The sequence below is a fragment of the Sphaeramia orbicularis genome, chromosome 19, assembly GCF_902148855.1.
Source record: "Sphaeramia orbicularis chromosome 19, fSphaOr1.1, whole genome shotgun sequence".
In the NCBI taxonomy this organism is placed as follows: Eukaryota; Metazoa; Chordata; class Actinopteri; order Kurtiformes; family Apogonidae; genus Sphaeramia; species Sphaeramia orbicularis.
In genome coordinates, this window is record NC_043975.1 from 24,268,230 (window position 1) to 24,288,551 (window position 20,322).

The following is a 20,322-nucleotide window of genomic DNA, read 5'->3' on the forward strand; positions in this document are numbered from 1 at the left end:
ACAAAACCTTTATACTAAGCATTGTAACATGATATTACTATTATTGAAAAATGTACAGGTAAATAGAGCATTTTTCCATAAACTACATCAAATATTTTTTTTCCCCACATAAATTGATGATTTTCCTTAAAGTTCAAGTCAGTGGTCCATGCTAACACTTATAGGATAATTTCACGTTGAGTTGGAAATCTAAGAAATATGAGCTGAAACCAGAAAGCAAAAAACTGTACACTTAAGATTAGGTTAAAAATTAATTTTATAATGCATGCAAAAATAATCTTTGAACTAAAACAAAGTGTTCTTAAAATTGAATTGTTACAACCTCAACATGAGTCCATTAGTATGTGCCATGTTTTTATAATATGAACAGGATCATGAGGATATAATTGAGATATTCTGACTGAGTTTTCCTTCCAGCATCCCACGATTATCAGGGTCCTTTAGCAGCTGCTTGTGCAGTTTCACCACTCTACTGCAGGGGAAGTGGAGAGCACTCTTACTCTATTTTCTTCTTAGCCAGCTGAGCCAGCTCTTTGGCCTTCCTCCTCTTCAGCTTCTTCTTGAGGAGGAGTAAGTCGATGTAGACAATGTGATCTAAGACTGCAGAGGCGCAGAGGAGTCCGCCGTGCAGAGCTCCTGCTATTCCACAGCTGAACACATCTTGTCCTGGGACAGAGAGACAGATGAGTCAAGGCTGCTACATATAGATTACATGAGGTGGTCGAGAAATTTTACTATGTCTACAGCTTTAGTTCACGATCTGATTTAGTTATATGTGTGAAGTAATCCAGCAAACATGGCATGGGTCCATCAGACTGGCTGTACTATGGGCTTGTTTGGGCATTTTTACTTCCTAAAACCAAATCAATTTATCTCAACACAATGAAATGTCTGTGGTTGAAGAAAGTTTTAACCCATAAAGACCCAAACAGCCACTGGTGACCAAAACCATCTACTGATCTAAATGTTTAATACCTATTGATCCACTAATCCTGTCAATACATGTAAATAATTGCTTTAAAATACAGTTTGTCATCTTTTCATGGTCATCAGATATGACCCATTTGGACGGTCAGAGGCTCTGTAGTTACCGTGGAAACACCGTCATATTCTACAGCATTGATTCACCAGTAAAACCCATGAAATTGGATCAATGACAGTGGATGGACACACTTGTTTTTATGTTCAGTTAATGATACATGTTACAATAAAAGTTACGTTTTCTTCAGTTTTCTCTGTTTCTGATATAATAAATTTCAAGTTTAAACTTTGAGCTTTTATGAACATCTACATAATCAGTAAATTAAATACAGGGAAACCTATGATTTTCAATGAAAAAAATGCAAAATACAGAGGATAATATTGTAATAAGTGGTGATAAATCACTCATAAAAGGTTAAATAGAGAGAAAAATTAATTTGGGAACTGCCACAAAAGTAGCACTGGATCTGTATGGGTTAAGATAAAAAAATCTTATGTACCTGAGATGAAGAGGTTTTTGATAGGAGTGTGGCACCTGTTCCTGGCCACAGCTTCTGCATGGAAACGATCGAGGTTGTGTTCAGCAGAGTACATGGCTCCACGCTGGGCCCCCAGGTAATGTGAGTTAGTCAAGGGGGTCGCCACATCCTGGAAAACCAGCTGAAAAAAAACAAAAAAACAAAAAACAAATAATGAATATTAAGCAAAAAACACAATGAAAGAAACAATAAAATGATAGCAAATTATCAGCCTACCTTGTCTTTGATTTTAGGGAATAACGTGCAGGCCCAGTCAAAGAGGTTTTTAGCAAACCTCATTTTGTAGTTGTAGTATTCATCTCCCCTTTTGCGCACAGTGGTGTCCTTCCATTCCTCAAACCATTCATACTTCACCATGGTCAATATGGTCATGCAAGATTTTCCTGTAAATATGAAAAAGTGTTAACAATTGTGACAAGCATTTCATAAAATTTACAGTATAAAGGCTCCATAATACATACAAATAAACAGCTGAACAGGTAATTATGATTATGATTATAATTATTAATATCTATCTATCTATCTATCTATCTATCTATCTATCTATCTATCTATCTATCTATCTATCTATCTATCTATCTATCTATCTATCTATCTATCTATCTATCTATTCATTTTACTCCACAAAAATACAAAACTGTGAATACCAGGGTGCCTTATTTTGGCCTCTGGGTCTTTGGCAGATGGCATTGTGATGAACATCATTGGGATGTTGTCTGGTGCTTCCTCTTTACTCAATGCAAAGAAGTCCTCCATCCTATAAAATATATGAAAATGTTTATTTCAGAGATGTCATTGCCAGTATAGCCACACATACAAGAATCAGTCATTTGGGTATTTTAATCAGGTGATCCTCTACTCCACCTAGAGGCCAACAAGAAAAAATCCCAAAAATAATGATGAAAAATAATCTAAAAGAAAACTCTTACCTTTAAGTATTTACAGTTCTAATTTTCGACTAAAATAATAATAATAATTCTAAGTTATTTCAAGCACAATTAATATTTACAGGTTAAAATATTATTTGAAGCGTAAAGTTTTGGTCTTTAAGTGCCCAAATGTTTTTACCTGTACTTCTTATACAACAGCACCTCCTTGTGAGAGCTTAAAGCCACTGTTCTACACAGTTATCTATAGGTTAATACTTACGATTTGTCCATATCGTTGTTTTTGAAGAGCCAGAAATTAGTAGAAACAAGGTCCAGCTCCTCTTGAGTTCCATCAAAGCCAGAGAAGACCAAGAATGATCCCCGGCCATGTTTCATCATGTTCAGTCTTTCCTGAATATCTGTGAAATGGAACATTTCAGAATGATCTTGCAACTAAAAGAGAAATTATATTATGTTTTATGTCAAACAGTTCAGGAAATGTCGCTATATCCAAATCAGCTGTGCTGCTCACCAGGCTTGACGTGAATCTCAGGTGGAATAAGTTTCTGCAAGGTGTTGAAGATGCCACAGTTTGAGACCACAACTGGAGCATGTATCTCAAATTCCTCCTGACCTTTCCTCACCTTCACACCTGTTGAACGTGGAAGAACAGACATTTTCAGACGTTTTCATTTCAGTGTTAAACCTGCAAGCTGCTGGATTCCTTCCTCACCATAAGCTGTTTTCTCCTCATTGACCAGGATCTGAGTGACTGGAGCTCTGACCAGGCAGTTGCCTCCATATTTCTGAATGGTGCGGACGATGTGAAATGGGATCTCACTGGCCCCACCTTTAATGTAGTAGGCACCTCGTTTGTAGTGATGAATGAGGAGAGCATTGATGAGGATACTGGAGTCCTTTGGAGGAACACCTAGTGTAATCCCAAAGTAAAAATCCTAATTATTTCCATCATTAAAACACATATTCTAATCTTTGACAGTGACTTCAATTATTCAAGTCTACAATTCCAAATATTTAAAACCCACATTCATGCAAACTTTTGAGAGACTTGTTAATGTTAATGAAGTAGGATATTTTGATGCAACTAATAATTTATTTATTCAACTTAAAACCTTAAAATTGCAGGATATTGTATATATTAAAATATTAGAAACAGCCACTGGCGACCAAAACCATCTACTGATTTAAACTGTTTAATACCTGTTGATCCACTAATCCTATCAATACAGTTAAATAATTGGTGTAAAATGCAGTTTGTCATCTTTTCATGGTCATCAGATATGACCCATTTGGACGTTCAGAGGCTCTGTAGTGAACATGGAAACACTGTCATCTTCTGCAGCATTGATTCACCAATAAAATCCAGGAAGTCTGATCAATGACAGTGGATGGAGATGCTTGTTTTATGTTCAGTTCATGATATATTTTACTGAAAAAGTAAAGTTTTCTCAATTTTGATATAATTACCTTTGAATTTACTCAGAGTTTTTATGAACATCTAAATTAAATATAGGAAATTAAATACAGGAAAATATGTGATTTACAGTGAAAAATGCAAAATACAGAGGATACAATAATAATAATAATAATAATAATAATAATAATAATAATAATAATAATAATAATAATAATTTATTTGTAAAGCGCTTTCAGTCAAAGTGCTGTACAGATATAGTGAAAAATCACTCAAGAAAGGTTAAATAGAGAGAAAAATTAATTTGGGAACTGCCAGACAAGTAGCACTGGGTCTTTACGGGTTACTTTTAATGTAAGCAGTGTATCTGGGGAAAAGGATTGGCAAAAAACAAGCTTTTGCTTCTAGCCTATTCCTTTTTTGGCTTTTATGTTTATTATAATTATTATTAATGTGCAATGATTAATGTACAAACCAAAGTAAACAATTCATTCATATTGTCATATTACTTTGATTATAATAGGAGTTATGTTGCAGTTTTTAGACTATTGAAGTATGCCATTATTCCATCAACAAATATTTGAATCTCATTACATTTGTTTTTTTACGCACCATAGAAAAGGTAAGCAAAGATGACTTGGAGATCCTTGTTGCTGGTCAGTGTGTTCACATAATCAGTTGCACATGTGCCAGAGAGACGAAACACTGGAGAGACAAGGTTAGCGATGCCTGACTTGAGCAGGAATAAAGAAATCCACTGAGGGATGAGCTTCAAAGTTGCTAGATAGTGGGTCTTCTTAGCACAGACCTGTTGAAACACAGATTGGTTAAATGCATAGGTTTGTGTCACTTCTAATAATATATGACTGTAAGAGTTCTCTGAATAAAGTTACCTTCATGATTTTGAAGAATGTCTCAATGGCCTCTTTGTCATCAGGGAATTGTTTAATCAGGTGAGACTTCATTTCATATTTTCCAGAGATGATGGTGTACTCCCGTTTCTCATCACCCTGGCCAATATGAATGCTGTCAAAATGTTGGTTGAGCTCCTGAAACTCTAACTGGCCCTCAGAGATCTGGTCGAAGGCAATGCGCAAAAGGCTATTTTCATGGAGCTGACCAATGTAATGGAGTCCTAAAGGTGAAGGAAACATGAACATGGTCACACCAGTGAAATGTACGAGATTGTAGTGATCCAACTTCACCTTTTTATCTATAATATGTGACCACCATTTGATTTAACAGGAAGATTAATACATTAATACAGTGTTTTTCAAACTCGGGGTTGCAACCCCATGTGGGGTCGCCTGGAATTTCTAGTAATTGATAAAAATAAAAAATTAAAATTACAAATAAAAAATATTTTTTAATGATTCAATATATATTTCATTATAATTGAAACACCACATATTTTTCCTGATAAAAATCAAGTTCAAATAAAATGCAGGATATAATATCTGAGAGGGCATATCTTGATTGACCCGATCATGCGTTACTACGCTTCAACCTGCCAGAACACAGTTGCAATCAGAAAATTGGACCGAACAGAGTATGGAAATATTTCTTTGCCTGCCTGGCCCCACTAAGACATCTCCAAGAGAAAAATGCCTCTGTTTTGAATGTCTGGGGTTGCCAGAAATTTGTGATGATAAAATGGGGTCACGAGCCTAAATAGATTGGGAACCACTGCATTAATACATATGCTATTACATTAATCCTCCTAACCAGTGTTGGGTGAGACAAGATAAAATAGTGCAAAGACCAGGTAAGATCATTGTTCAGTAAACATGGGTAATGAATAAAAATTGGATAAAACCAGATAATTACAAATTTAGGAGCAAAATATGATTTAAAAGACGGAAACTGGGGATTTAACAGAAAATATTATTTTTGAAAAAAGTGTGACCGGTCATAAGTAAATATTTGAAGCAAGTTTATGTATGACTTTAAAAGTAAAAGTTTAAAATAATTTCTGTACATAAGTGCTAGGCTAGATTGGAGTGGAATGGTCCTGTCTCATAGTTTTAAACATCTGGCAATGTTTTTTTTCTAAGCTGGACCAAGTGTAGGTAATTATCTGACTCAAAGGAAACATATAGATACTAAATAATAAGGACCAAGAGTAGAAAATATGAAAGAAAATAAAAGGACCCAGACTAGATCCCTGGGGAACACAATATGAGATAACAAGGAAATAGAGAGTTTAGACAGACAGATTGGCAGAAACCTTTCAAAAAGTCTCAGGCTTTCTCTTTAGTACATTTTAGACGTGATCTTACCAACATCAAATTCAAAGCCTTTCTCGATGTAGGTGTGGCAGCAGCCTCCAGCCTGGTCATGTTGTTCCAGCACCAGGACCTTCTTCCCTGCTTTGGCCAGAGTGGCTCCAGCTGTCAGTCCCCCAATACCACTTCCAATGACAATGACATCTAGGTTCTTGGGCACCTTATCAGGACTAAAACCTGAACAGAGATAAAACACCAAGTTTTCTTTCTCAATGCAGTTTTCTGTGTTTTGCTGAACTGAACAGAAAAACTGCTTTCATATAAGTTGGTTACATAACAGTCTGGAAACTACACTGAGCCATTCCTATTGTGTATGGCTGTGTAATTTATTTAACTCTGTTCTCCTGTTGGCCATAAAACATAGGTACCTCTGTTAATCTAAAAGTTTGATCAGAAGCTAATTAAGATAGTAAGACACATGAAAAGGAATAACCATAATTAAGATAGAATCTAAACCCTGAGTTAAGATACAGCACTAAGTCATTTAGATAAAATGACCTGGACACCGCAACTCAGCAGTCATAAATATTAAAGTTACTGATAGGCTCGCTTACTGTTGACCCATAGCAAAATTCTTCAAAGCTAAAAATCAGAACAAAAAATCGAGGATATATGATAAATTGTGCAAAAATGTCTTTGTAAATATAATTAAATGAATACCCTCAAGTTTTTTTCATCACACTTTTCGCATACCTTGCCTCCAGCTTATGACTGACTTAATTTGTAAAATGTAAAATCTACCCTTGGCCAAAAAAGAAAATAAAAAACACAGTGAGGAAGGACATTAACAGACATTCATTCACTTAATTAACTTTTTAACCTATCTAGCTGATTTTGCTTAAAATGCTGTGTGTTTTCAATGTTTACGACATGATCAATACAATGAAATGACGAAAGATTTAGCCTAACATGTAAAAAAAAAAAGTGGCATTATCTTTATTAACCCTTTATAGGGCACTCATAGAAATACTCTGAAATTCAACATTTTAACCTTACTGTGTTATTGGAGGACATAACAAAAATGTATTACTTTTGTGAAATGTAGAAAATCAAGGTCAGTGAAGTTACCATATTTGGTTCCTTACCCATAAGTGGCAAAAAATAAATAAATTTTAAAAATCCAAGAAATATATATAAAAAATACAAGAAAAACAATGTAAGGTGTAAAGGTATATCACTTTTAGAACATTAGACCAACATTAGTGTTGATCCAGACACCTGTCCACGTCCACATTATCCCTTTGAACATCATTCCTTACATTAGTACCGTTACTTCATGGTACCTAACAAACCAGGTGCACTCACTGTTCATGCAGAGGTGGACCTTACAGACCCTGTAGACCACATTTGACATGATTGTTGCCTCACCATCCTCACCTAAACTGTTTCTGTCACTGTCTTGTAATGTATGTGGAAATACAAAAAATAGTCACTTTCCCAATAAAGGGCTAAGGATTGTTTGTTATTTATCAAGCTGCATTGTGAAATGCATGTTCTGAACCGACGACTATCAAATGTTTTTCTATTCAGTCACTGAGATCATTACAGTTCATAAACATGTCTACAGATACTTTACCTTGTTTGATGACTTTGTCACGCTTCTTCTGATCAAACTCACGAGGAGCAGGAGGTCTCAGTGACTCCAGGGAAAATGGGCTCGGTTTTCCAAACAGGTACCAGTATGTGCCACCCAACCAGACACCCAGCCACACTAAGATAATTAGGATCCACAGCCACATTGTGGAAATGAGCTTGGCACTCAGTGTTAGTCGAGTCTAATTCTGGTGTGGTTGTGTTAACAACAGCAGTGACAGACGTCCTCTAAAAACATCTTCTTAAGGAGGCCTCTTTACAACACAGAGTGACAAAGGTCTGCCAAAGGGGCTGTGCTTATTATGACAACCAATAAAGATAAAGTGAGTGAAGACCCATTTTCAGTCCGATGACAGTGCAGAGATTATAAAATTGTGTCTGATGTTACAATTTGACAATGACTATATATATATAAATATATAAATATATATATATATATATATATATATATATATATATATATATATATATATATATATATATATATATATATATATATATATATATATGGAGGAGACATTTAGTGAAACATTTAGTAAAACAATCCAGTAACACTTTTTATGAAGGTATACACCTTCACTATCAATTTGCTTAGCAGAAATTGTAGCATATTTATAAAGTATGCGTCTTTTTTTTTTTTGCATGACCATATTCTACAACTACAATTGTTTGTGAATTATGTTTTTAAATACACTCTGCAGTTCGAAAGAAACTATACAACTGAAGATTGTAAGTTCTATTTGTAGCTGGATTCTGTCTCTGGTGCCTTTCATTGTTCTCTTTTATTTACTTGTACCTGTTTAAATGTGTTATATTTCATACATTTTTATGATTGATTTTTTTGAGTTTTGTCTGGACTGATGTGCCTTTTTAATCATATCTACCTTGAAAAAGAGATTTCATTCTCAAGTGACTTCCTGGTTATATAAAGGTTAAATTAAAAAACAAGAAATAAAATGCTTTTATTTAGTGGTAGCCTTATGAGGTGGTACTACTGCTAGACCATAATTCACTCACAACACTTTCCTTGCTTACAATATCCATCAACAGTTATAAGGAGGTTAATAAGGTAAAATGTGTCATCATGGCCCACTCATTATAGAATGTGTTTATGGAGAATAAGGCCTTAAAATGTGCTTTAAAATCACTGTAGATGTCAAATATGTAACTAATATGTATGCTAATAGGCAAATAATTAATGATGTACCCCTAGATATTACTCTTTTTTGACAGTGCACTGGATATTGCTAAGATTTACCTTTTATTCTTTTCAGCTGGACATTTTTACAGTTGGTGGACTCAATGTCACAAGATGAACTTAACCACTTTATGCTAAAATATAAATCTCCCTTATAGTGTCTCGTAACAAACTTTGGCATAAACAACATTGCTGTGCACTGAGGGTTTTGGTTTTTTTTTTGTTACGACATTAGCTACACACACAAGTATTAAAACATTCAACTGTAAACCTATCATCTTAAGGTTACAACAGTTTAGTTTTTGCCCCATAAGTAGTACAAACAGTTATTATTCCTAAGATATAATATGAAGATTAGATTAGATATGTCTATATTTTCTCTTATCTGATAAGACAATTAAGATAAAGGACCAACTTGACAAGTCAGCCTAGACTTTACACATGTAATGTACAATTTTATGTCTTAACAACAGTGTATCTGACAGGAAGCAATGAGCAGGTGCAATAAGGACAAAGCTAGCTAGTGTTACCAAATAGAAACACAAAGGGTCAAAGCTTTTTCAATGATGCAGGAATCAAGGTATTTTACTTGATAGAAGATGTATAACAAGGACTGTATCAATCAAACATTTGTTCTGATGAAGAAAAATCGCATAACTAACTGAAGTCATGTGATATATGTGGAGTGTTATATCAGTTTTCTTGCAGGGCTACCACTTCACTAGTTATGTAAATGTACAGACTTTGGACTCAAGCTACACACAAATTCCAGTTGACTTTGCGCTTGATTTAATCTGGATTCAGATAACATGAACCACAACAAACTCGTTAAATATGATTTCTGAGTTAGTTTTCTGTATCTAGGCCAAACGTCTTCTTTTTTCTTTCTTTTACTCTATAATCCTCCACTGTCTGATTGTTTTAATAACTTTCAGGTCACACTAATAAACTGTGTTATGAAGGGAAAGACATTTCAGTACAGTAGATGTCTGAAAATCCTACCATCAAATTTAAAGAAATTAGTCTGTTATCATTTGCATCAACCCCATTTGCCAGTGCAAAGGAAGGCAAATATTCTAGCCTCATCTTTGTACAGTTGAGAGCAATGCAGCCTCATAATTTATAATACTAGACACTGTCGCCCCTCTGAAAAAGAAGAAAATCAGTCTAAGAAGACAAGCTCCACAGTTCTTTTCCTTCTTAATCCATACAGAGCATTTGATTAGACTGATCAAAACATTTTATTATAGATATTAGAAAATTGAGAATAAAAGAACCACAGTAGGTTTAAATCATATTTTTCAGAAAGATCCCAATTAATTAACCAGGTTTTGCACAGCGTTCTGTACTTGGACCCATTCTTTTTTATACTGTATTTATTTATGTATTTATTTATTTTTGTAATTATTTTTAACTTGTCTTGTCCAGCATCATAACAACAGAATGATGGTCTGGCTGCCTGTTTGTGCTGAACTTTTTTACACTACAAATGCTGCCATTTAACAGCATTACAAGGAAATAAGGCTTAAGCTTTCACTACTATGCTGATGACTCACAGCTGTATTTATCGATAAAACCTAATTAAATGAATAAGTAAAACTCCAAACGTGCCTCAAATACATTAAGATCTGAATGTCCTGTAATTTTCTGCTCCTAAATTGAGAAAAAAATTAAGTTACTTTATGTCGCTGTAAAGAATATAGGGAATATACTTTCTTTTTCGATTTACTGCCATCCAATACATTTGTGAGAAACCTGGGAGATGTTTTTGACAAGGACTTATTTGCTGAGGACGTTTCATTAACATAACCCTACCAAAATGCAAATGCAAAGCAAAAAAAATCGGTCCATGGATTTGTTACTTCTGGGCTCAACTACTGTAACTCTTTACCATCAGCATGTCCATATAAATCCCTTAAAACACCAGCATGAGTATTAACAGCTGTGAAAAAATGAGATCATATTTCTCCAACATTAGCTTTTTTTTCAATATCTTCCTGTAAAATCTACAGATAAATTTTAAATATTAAAGATCTCATTGTGCCATAGAATCTAAATAGAACACCTTTCCTCTCAGAGTGCAGGTTTGCATGAGGTTCCTATAGTTTCTAAGACTAGACTGGGAGACAGAGCCTTCAGTTATCAAGGTCGTCTCATGTGGAAACATCTACTTGCATGCATCTGGAAGTTAGACACCCTGTCTACATTTAAGACTAGAAGTAAAATTTTCCTTTTTCTATTACATGTCCTTACCTTTTTGTGTTTCCTTCTTATAGTTTGTGCTTTCTCTTCTTTGACCTCTTTCTCCATATTTCTTTTTTGTCTGGCTCCAGAGCTCTTCCTGATGTGTAGTTCTGGACTCCAACCCAGTGTTTGCTTCTGCTTATGAGCGTCTGTGTCATTTGTTGCTCTTTCTACTCTGAGTCCAGTTCTGTAAGAGGTTTTTCTGTAAAGTAAGTTTTTCCTCTTTGGTCTTGCTTTGGCCTTGCTCCTCAAGGACTTCCTGGGTTTCAGCTCTGATACTGTTCTTAAGGCCTAAAATCTAAATTTGTGAAGTGTCTTTCGATAACCACGTTTTGTGATTTGCGCTATATAAATAAAACTGAATTTAACTGAATTGTTTTCAGCTTTAAATATATAGTGTAGTTTAACATGTTGATGGTGATGCCAGGATTGATTAAAAATTACACTAATTGGATGAAGAGCTCAAAAGGGAAGCCAGGATGAAGCCTGTGGAATAAGATTAAAGACTTCGATACAGGAAGGAGCTCTGTGTCACAGGGCCTGTTTGACCGACTGTGCTGCCGCAACGAAATCCTATTATCTGTAAGACTAAGTAACAGAGTATGTGTACGAGTCCACTGACTTTGCCCTGGTTTGTAGAGAGTCCTGTGTTAAATTTCATGTTGATTTGTATGTGTCTCATACCATCACACAGCATATAGTCTACAATAAAACAGGAGTAATAAAAAAAAAACTGAGATGCATATATATCAATAATCAGGTCAGACAGGTCAGCTTTGTCCAGCTATTTGCATTTAATTACAAATTGTCACCGAAACTTTTTCATAAACAGGAACATACACAGTTATCCTCTGATTGAAAATGGTAACTCTCCTGATAGTATTACAATACCAATACAGACATTAATTTGTTGACTATTTTACATTGATCCACAGGTATTCTACAAGAATATTACAGTTACATATCCATCTCTCATAAAAAATAGCGTGACATTTCTTTGAATAAGACTGTGTTATGTTACTATGCAGCCGCCCTTGTCTCCCTTGTAGGGGTTCTTGTCATCTGGGACTCCTTTGATCAGCGGATCATTTGGTGCCCGTTCCTCAACCCAAGCAATAGTTTCTGCACAGTTTGCACCCACCTGTTGTTTACAGAAAAGGCAAAAATAATTTGAGTTTTGTTTCTGCATGTATAAAGAATAAACTACATATGAGATCATTTCATTTTGTAGGATACAAAACTACTCCACTTTTACAGTTCCAGAAAATAGAATCTCAAACAATACACAATAGTGACGCAGATGAAAAGAGATTAAATTAAAAATGAGATGATTTACTCACTGGTGTTCGAGGTGTGCTAACTTCCTTCTTCAACTGGTCCAACTCCATTTTCAAGATTTCTTTATCTGACATATCCCGAGCCATCCTGGCTGTTAGAACACAGAAATATGTTTTATATATTACTTTAATATAGAAAAAACAAGACATATACAAGAGCTACTCGAATATTTTTGTTTTCGTTTAGGCCTTAAAATGTACAAACCACAAAAGTAAAAAAATAAAATAAAATAAAATAAAAGGAAATGTAATATTGAAATCCAAAATAGGGAGCAAAACAGAATCAATTATTCTTACCTGTTGAATGGCGGGATCTCCAACAATCAAAGAAATGTGTTAGCTCCTAAGAGCTCATCGACTGTATGCCTCCCTCTGGTCTGGTCGCTTCTTCACATTGACTGATCCTTGGTGTCCCACTGCTCTTCATCCCAGCTCATCCCTGCTGTTGCCTTCTGGGAGAGGTCGGCACAGGATTGGACCTGATGTCACCAATCCCCCGTGATGAGATTAAACAATCAGGAGCCACATCCCCTGAACAGGAAGGAGGAAGCAAAGAGTGCATAGGTCCTTACAGATCCGCAGACAACATAGCAGTGAAAGTGAGGCCTTCAAATAGAACTGGCAGGAGTGTGAAGTTAGCATCATTTTTTAAGTATTTCTATCACCCTGTGTATTGCTCTTTTTGATTTCCAGGATTATATCAATAGTAAATGATTGCATATATCACTATTTCAAATACGCATTTGGCTTTAGTGTGACAGCTGACTGAAATAAAAATCTTTATGACTATTAACATCATGTATTTAGTAATCATTTTGTGTTTGTACGCCTTGTTGTAAGAGCAAAGAGTTCAGTTATGCATCACTTATTTATCATAGACCTTGCAGTTGCAGTTTATACATGTTGCTTTTTTGCATCCAACATCACTGTGTGTCATTACAATGTGAACACATAACCAGCAAGCAATGCCATTTAAAATGCAGGTCAGAAAAAAAGGCAGGCTTTGTATAGATAAATAACTTAATCTATAGAAAGACATGCATTTTAATCTTGGTTATTTATTCACAATGTTGCTTTTTTAACCACATTTGTGGTGATAATAGACAGATACCCACAGATTTCAAACAGTTTATGTGAATTTGTGTGGTTTCATCCTCTGCAGTATATACCTGGTTAGAAATTACAACAAACAAGCACTAATACTCACAGAGAGCAATAAAACCACTTTTTTTTTTTAGTAATAATACAAAACTATCTGCATTCAAGCTTAAATTCTAAAGATAATGCAACAGGTTTAATAATTAATGTCTCCTTTCTTGTTAAACTAGTCCCAATACCCTCCAGTTGACATTTCATCGGAGACATGACATGCTTCTGATCCTCAACTAAACCGTCACCTCGTAAGCCATTTTCAGGATCTGGGTTAGTCTCATCTACTCAAGATTAACCTGAGACGTCATTCTGGATTAAGTGCAGAGTGAAAACTCTCCTGATTATTATGAATGTATGTTGGGTCACTGAACATCAAATGAAAAACTTCCCTTTGTATTTCTGTTTTTCATAATCAGTTTCACTCAGTTTTAAGGATTGTCTTACAGTGACAAATATGTAAAAGTATGTATAACTGAACTATTGTGCTTGTTTGTTTGTGCTTGTAAAAAATAATTAGAAGAACTAACACATTTGCACTGCAGCTAAACCTAAAAGTTATTTTGTCAAATATCAGGAAAAACCAAATGTTATGCTTGAAGTTAGGCTCAGTCACCTTCTAGTAAAAATCTGGAAGGGCAACTGCAAACATTTTCCCCCAATGACCTTAACATTAGAGCTATGTTCATCATTGTCCTGTAGATGGTAGTACTGAACCTTCTCTACTCTTACTTATAAAATATACTGTACTTTATGCTATTTTACACTTAATAAAATAAAATAAAATAAAATAAAATAAAATAAAATAAAATAAAATAAAATATGGTTGGAATTTGGAGAGTCAAATCATATATATAAAACAAAAAAAACAAAACAAAACAAAACAAAACAAAAAATGCCAGATTTATCTTCATTGCAATATACTTTTTATGTTGGGGCTTTGTTCTTATTCGTTTGGAATATGAGTAAATGTATTTGATTAGAAGTTTACCAATGTGTCTGCAAAGTAAAAAAAAAAAAAAAAAAAAAAAAAAAAAAAAAAAGTATAAAAGCTAGATCAGCAGCCTGTATTGGTTATAAACAAAGTATATAGCTAGACGTTTAGTACTACAAAATAAAATTCAGCCTGAATTTTACTTAAGGGTATGATGTAGTAAAATTAACATATATTACAGCAAAAATCATATAGCAATAAGAAATAAACCTAATTTTGTATATGTAATAATTTTAATGCCTAAGTCTCAGTACCTGTCAGCGAATTTGCCCGCCCATTGTATCCATCAACCAATAAAGCGACAACAAAATAATTATTCAAAATAAAATCAGCAAAGGCTTGGTCTCGTTCAAAGATGCCATTTCTCCCCTTCATAAACAGCAAAGATGCTTTTATTTTGACATGTAAAGGAATTGCATCCGGAAGTCCGTTGGGTACGCACTGAGACGCTGGCGGATGGATGGACAGCAACCATGGCAGCCCCTAGCAGGAAGCAGCTGTTTAGGTTTTTGAGCCAGTTAGGAGCATTTATTTTAACCCGGTTTGGGTTTTGGAACTGCTTCAGTATGTTGATGCTGTTTGCTGAACGAGCGGACTCAAAAAGGTAAAAGGGCGGAGTGAAATTAACATTTTAAAGAGCTAGCTAGCTAGTAGCTAAGGGGTGGGCCTATATACTGACAGGTAACCTAGATTTAGCTTGAAACAAAGATTCCAGATATTTAGTTAAGGTTGGTACCTGGTAGTTTGGCAGCAAAAATTCAAGTTCTATAGCTGACGTTTTATAGATTTCCACTCAGATCTATAAATGAACTACATCGCTACTGCTACGGGTTGTATTTCAGCAATTAGACTAGACCCTCAAAGAGGTATCTTTTCAACAGTCTCTAATTTTCCGTCAGACTCGGTACAGTCTGTAATTACTGTCTTACTTCACTGGGTGTGTATTGTTTGATTGTGGCAGGGTGGGCTTCCTGAGTCCTGAAACAGCCACACCCCTTTGGATTGGGCTATATTTAGAGTAGCTAACTTATGAGGTTTTCTTAGTGATAATATGCCTTTGAATGAAATTTCAGGTTTTGGATGCAAAAGTATTTTACTTCAATAACAGAAAAATAAAGCGTTAGTTTAGCAGAGAAATTGTGAAGCTTATAAAGAGCTACTTTCATGACCTGTTTTTTCACCCAAGTATTACAAACTTAGATTCGGTGTCAGTGGTCCTGTTATTGATGCCCTTTTTGTGTCATGTCATCATCAGGAAACCAGACATCCATGTGCCGTACCTTTATGTGGACATGGGGGCTGCAGTTCTGTGTGCCAGCTTCATGTCATTTGGGGTGAAGAGGAGGTGGTTTGCAATGGCAGCTGCCATACAACTAGCACTGAGTACATATGCATCCTACATTGGAGAACAGGTGTTTTACAGTGAGTGGCTAAAGGTAAGACTCCTTCCTGAAATGTTGGCAATTAATAAAGTACCTATATCTGCTTCTGACTTATGTGGTGCAGTTAAAATGCAGGAATTGATTAGTTCCACAGATTTAGTTGTGTCAAATAGCTGTATTATTTGATGATGAACATTATAGTGACATAATTATATTTTAAATGGAGTGACAATTTTATGTGAATAAATGGATTAGGGTCACAAATAATTACGGAGACTTGAAAATGCTATAAATTTTTGATGAAACTAAAAAACAATAGAGCAACATGATGTTTTCTGTAATGCCCTGAAGTATATTTTTATTTTAAAGAAATTTATAAAATATTGTTTTAAAACAAAAAAAAATTGAAGTGTTTCATTAACTTAATTTTTGAGTAAATAAATAACTTAGATACACAGATTTTTATAAATAAAGTTAGAATGAATAGTATTAACAAAAGTTAAATTTGTACTAATTTGAGTCTCATTTAGTGGTCTTATTTAAGTCATTTGTACAGCCATACAGTGATCACTAGATTAAACTGGTATCAGTGGTTGCATTTGAGCACATTTCAAAATGTATTTAATTTACTGAAGAATACTAATATGTATACTGTTAATTGTAAAAATGTTGAATATTGGCCAGACAAATAATCAGAAACCCTTAAAATAGACACAGAACACATGCTCTTAACATGTTTAGTAAAGATTGTATTCAGATACAAATCTGAGTTATTGATTTTTCTTGTTTTGTAACACAAAATGTCTATAAGCTAAAATAAAAGGTCAGCACTAGGTTAAATCCAAAACATGGACATTGCCACAGTACAATAACAGATGTTCTATGAGAAGGGAGAAGTGAGGTTTAAGCTGTCACATCAGTCTGAAATTTGGCTTTGTAATTTTCAGCATTTTTACTAACAGAATTTTGTTCCATTTTAGGTACGGATGTACTCCAGAGCACTCGCAATTATTGGAGGCTTTCTGGTTCTGGCCAGTGGAGCAGGAGAGGTTTACAGACAGAAACCTCGTACCAGATCACTGCAGTCCACTGGACAAGTTTTCCTGGGCATTTACCTGATCTGCATAGTAAGATCCAAATTCTGTTTTTCATGGCAAGAGGGCTGTTATAAGAGGAATAAAACAGATACAGTAAGAGGCACTGACTGAAAGAATCTTAAAGCAATGAAATATAAAGACAAGAGGAAAGTCTTTGAAGCCATAAAACATTTGCATCCTTGTCGTTTATTAGAAATTGGACTCACTTGGTGCAAATTAGTTCTAATGAGAGTATTTGTGTTTATGTTAACTGAATCACAGTGTGTCCTATTATATCTCTGTGTAATTGAGTAATGTACAGATGAATACGTTATGTGGTGCATGATCTGTTAACGCAGTACCACCTTTGGTCCACTAGGTGTACTCCCTGCAGCACAGCAAGGAGGACAGGCTGGCCTACCTGAACCACATAGTTGGAGGAGAGATCACTCTGATGCTGCTCGAGGTGTTTTTTGGGGTGCTGGCTTTGGCCTTCCTCTCTGGCTGCTACATTCGCCTGGCGGCCCAGATCCTGGCCACCGTCCTGCCTCTGGTGGTCCTGCTTATTGATGGCAACCTGGGCTACTGGCACCACACGCGCAAGGTGGAGTTCTGGAACCAGATGAAGCTAATTGGACATAATGTGGGAATCTTTGGCGCTGTGCTGATCTTGGCCACCGATGGCTGAACACTCAGACAGATACTACAGACTGAGGTGTCTGCCCGCCATGAGACTGTCGGCCTTAGTGGCTTTGCACTTGAGCGTCTGTTGCTCAGTGACCTCTCAGGATTCAGACACTTAAGGCTGAGAAACAACTGGATGCACACACAATGCCTCCAAGTTTAGCTTTGTGGGGGGGAAAAAAAACACTCAAACACTTCCATTTTGCAGTTAACATAATTTATTCATATTCATGTTTACATTTTTGTCTAAGTTATGCTCTGATATATGACATTGATGTTAAATGTCTACAGGGAAAAATACCTTATGTTCCAAAAGTCTTAAATGGTTTTATAATAAGTGGTAATATATGTTAAAGTATTTTACGGCATTTGAAAAAGGAAATAAAGGAAAAATTAAAACTTTTGAGGTATTGCCTACACAAAGGGAGGACTAGAGTCCATTTGGTAATAAACACTATGTCTCTTCCATTGTAACTTGAATGTAGGGTTTCATTGAATTTAATTGGTACACTTTTTTTTATCGTCTGTATACATATTCACTTTTTATGTAAAATAACACCATTTAGTTACATGAAAATGCACAAAAACAAATTCAAGAATACTTTTGTTTGCTCTGTGTAATAGACTTTGCAGATTGAGAGATTTGTTTTTTATAATTATACTTTCATTGTCTTCTGAACACGTCGGCCTTCTATAAAGTAAACAGTGTTGCAAAAAATACTGAATGTAACTATCGCTGTAGTAGAGATTAAGAATAAGCATGTTAAGTCAACTGATTAAACATGAATACAATTAAGTTACGGACCATTTTCAGATGTAATGTTGTATTTTTATAGAATTTTTCACTGTTGAACATCACAGCTTCAAAAATGGTCTTGCTGTTTAGAATGATTGACATTTAAATTTGAAACGTATAACATTTATTATTAAAGGATACCTCTGACCCTTCATTGCCCCTTTTGACATCATTGTTTAATGACTTATACGTTTATTTAATCCCCCCCCCCCCCCCCCAAATATCACTTCCCTGCTTTAATTTTCAACAGGCATTGAAGTTCTCCGTTTCCATTTTTGGAAAAATGAAAGAAAAAAAAAACTACGCTTTTTTTTTTTTTTTTTTTTTTTTTTTTTAACCCTTTCATGCACGAATTACGAGAACCTTAATCAAATTTTTTTCCTGAGTGTTTTTATTCCTCTTTAGGCATGAAAAAAACAATGCAATTGAAAATTTTCTTCAGAAAAAATAAATGAAAAATAAATAAATAAAAATTATTTAAAAAAAAAAAAAAATTTTAAAAAATACATACAAAAAATAATCATGAAAAAAAAGAAGTCTTATGAACCTATTTTTCATGAAGTTGCAAAAATGTCCACTCAGCTGGATACTACACATTTAATTTTTGAGACACAGAAACATGTATTTACTGATTAAATTGTGTGAAAACTATGGAGAGGGCCTGTGATTCTGGGGGTTTATGCTCAGGAGAGATCTACATAATGTTACCAATTAATGTCAGAAAAGATATGTAGTGTCTTAAAAGTTTAATAAAGAGATGTGTAAAATAAAAAAAACAATGAAAAGAACAACAAAACCCATGAATATACAAGAGAACAGCTGTAGAAGAGCTGTCTACTGGAGTGACCACTGTGCATGAAAGGGTTAATAAAAACTGAAACATTAAAAAACAGTTTAAAAAAAAAAAAAAAAAGCATTTCTGTAAGTCCATCTATACTGAACAAAAATATAAACGCACCACTTTTGTTTTTGCTCCCATTTTTCATGAGCTGAACTCAAAGATCTAAAACTTTTTCTGTGTACACACAAGGTTTATTTCTCTCAAATATTGTTCACAAATCTGTCTAAATTTGTGTTAGTGAACACTTCTTCTTTGCTGAGATAATCCATCCACCTCACAGGTGTGGCATATCAAGATGCTGATTAGACAGCATGATTTTTGCACAGGTGTGCCTTAGGCAGGCCACAATAAAAGGCCACTCCAAAATGTGCAGTTTTATCACACAGCACAATACCACAGATGTCACAAGTTTTGACTGTGTGAGGAAAATGGTGGTCACACCAAATACTGATTGGTTTTCTGACCCCCCTGGACCACCCAATACAGTAAAACTGCACATTTTAGAGTGGCCTTTTATTGTGGCCAGCCTAAATCACACCTGTGCAATAATCCTGTTGTCTAATCAGCATCTTGATATGCCACTCCTGTGAGGTGGATGGATTATCTCAGCAAAGGACAAAGGAGAAGTGCTCACTAACACAGATTTAGACAAATTTATGAACAATATTTGAGAGAAATAGGCCTTTTGTGTACATAGAAAAAGTTTTAGATCTTTGAGTTCAGCTCATGAAAAATGGGAGCAAAAACAAAAGTGGTGCGTTTATATTTTTGTTCAGTGTATATAAAATATTCATTCACATCCATTCACTCTTATTTGTCCCACTGCAGTCCGTCACACACATTAATGATATGAATGTCAGTGTATTATGGGATGGTGCATAAGCGTCCACAGTGTTGGCTGATATGGAACTAAAGCAAC

The 20,322-nt window shown here is 34.9% G+C and overlaps 3 protein-coding genes across 3 annotated transcripts; 1 reads left to right on the forward strand and 2 right to left on the reverse strand.

The window, feature by feature from the left end:
• Positions 1 to 320: 320 nt before the first annotated feature.
• LOC115410316 (inactive all-trans-retinol 13,14-reductase) lies at positions 321 to 7,978 on the reverse strand. The gene is made up of 11 exons (XM_030121920.1): positions 7,686 to 7,978; positions 6,104 to 6,286; positions 4,718 to 4,959; positions 4,437 to 4,632; positions 3,123 to 3,320; positions 2,922 to 3,041; positions 2,670 to 2,808; positions 2,168 to 2,277; positions 1,737 to 1,903; positions 1,482 to 1,641; positions 321 to 666 (listed from the first exon to the last, which is right to left on the reverse strand). Exons 1-11 carry the CDS (start codon positions 7,846 to 7,848, stop codon positions 497 to 499), a joined length of 1,848 nt encoding a protein of 615 aa, XP_029977780.1. The 5' UTR covers positions 7,849 to 7,978; the 3' UTR covers positions 321 to 496.
• A 3,936-nt stretch (positions 7,979 to 11,914) lies between these two features.
• gngt2b (guanine nucleotide binding protein (G protein), gamma transducing activity polypeptide 2b) lies at positions 11,915 to 12,923 on the reverse strand. The gene is made up of 3 exons (XM_030122467.1): positions 12,779 to 12,923; positions 12,485 to 12,573; positions 11,915 to 12,285 (listed from the first exon to the last, which is right to left on the reverse strand). The coding sequence occupies exons 2-3, from the start codon at positions 12,566 to 12,568 to the stop codon at positions 12,157 to 12,159; spliced, it is 213 nt and encodes a 70-aa protein (XP_029978327.1). The 5' UTR covers positions 12,569 to 12,573; positions 12,779 to 12,923; the 3' UTR covers positions 11,915 to 12,156.
• A 2,128-nt stretch (positions 12,924 to 15,051) lies between these two features.
• tmem101 (transmembrane protein 101) lies at positions 15,052 to 18,716 on the forward strand. The gene is made up of 4 exons (XM_030122356.1): positions 15,052 to 15,228; positions 15,880 to 16,060; positions 16,987 to 17,133; positions 17,462 to 18,716. Exons 1-4 carry the CDS (start codon positions 15,098 to 15,100, stop codon positions 17,768 to 17,770), a joined length of 768 nt encoding a protein of 255 aa, XP_029978216.1. The 5' UTR covers positions 15,052 to 15,097; the 3' UTR covers positions 17,771 to 18,716.
• The last annotated feature ends 1,606 nt before the right edge of the window (positions 18,717 to 20,322 follow it).

Bases quoted from the DNA above. Each gene is read 5' to 3' on its own strand.
- LOC115410316 (XM_030121920.1), bottom strand. From the start codon at position 7,848: ATGTGGCTGTGGATCCTAATTATCTTAGTGTGGCTGGGTGTCTGGTTG. The intron at 3,042-3,122 runs GTGAGGAAGGAA...CACGTTCAACAG, and splicing joins TGAGGAGAAAACAGCTTATG to GTGTGAAGGTGAGGAAAGGT. The intron at 667-1,481 runs GTACATAAGATT...TCTCTGTCCCAG, and splicing joins CAAAAACCTCTTCATCTCAG to GACAAGATGTGTTCAGCTGT.
- gngt2b (XM_030122467.1), bottom strand. From the start codon at position 12,568: ATGGCTCGGGATATGTCAGATAAAGAAATCTTGAAAATGGAGTTGGAC. The intron at 12,286-12,484 runs GTGAGTAAATCA...TGTAAACAACAG, and splicing joins TTAGCACACCTCGAACACCA to GTGGGTGCAAACTGTGCAGA.
- tmem101 (XM_030122356.1), top strand. From the start codon at position 15,098: ATGGCAGCCCCTAGCAGGAAGCAGCTGTTTAGGTTTTTGAGCCAGTTA. The intron at 16,061-16,986 runs GTAAGACTCCTT...GTTCCATTTTAG, and splicing joins TTTACAGTGAGTGGCTAAAG to GTACGGATGTACTCCAGAGC. The intron at 17,134-17,461 runs GTAAGATCCAAA...TTGGTCCACTAG, and splicing joins GCATTTACCTGATCTGCATA to GTGTACTCCCTGCAGCACAG.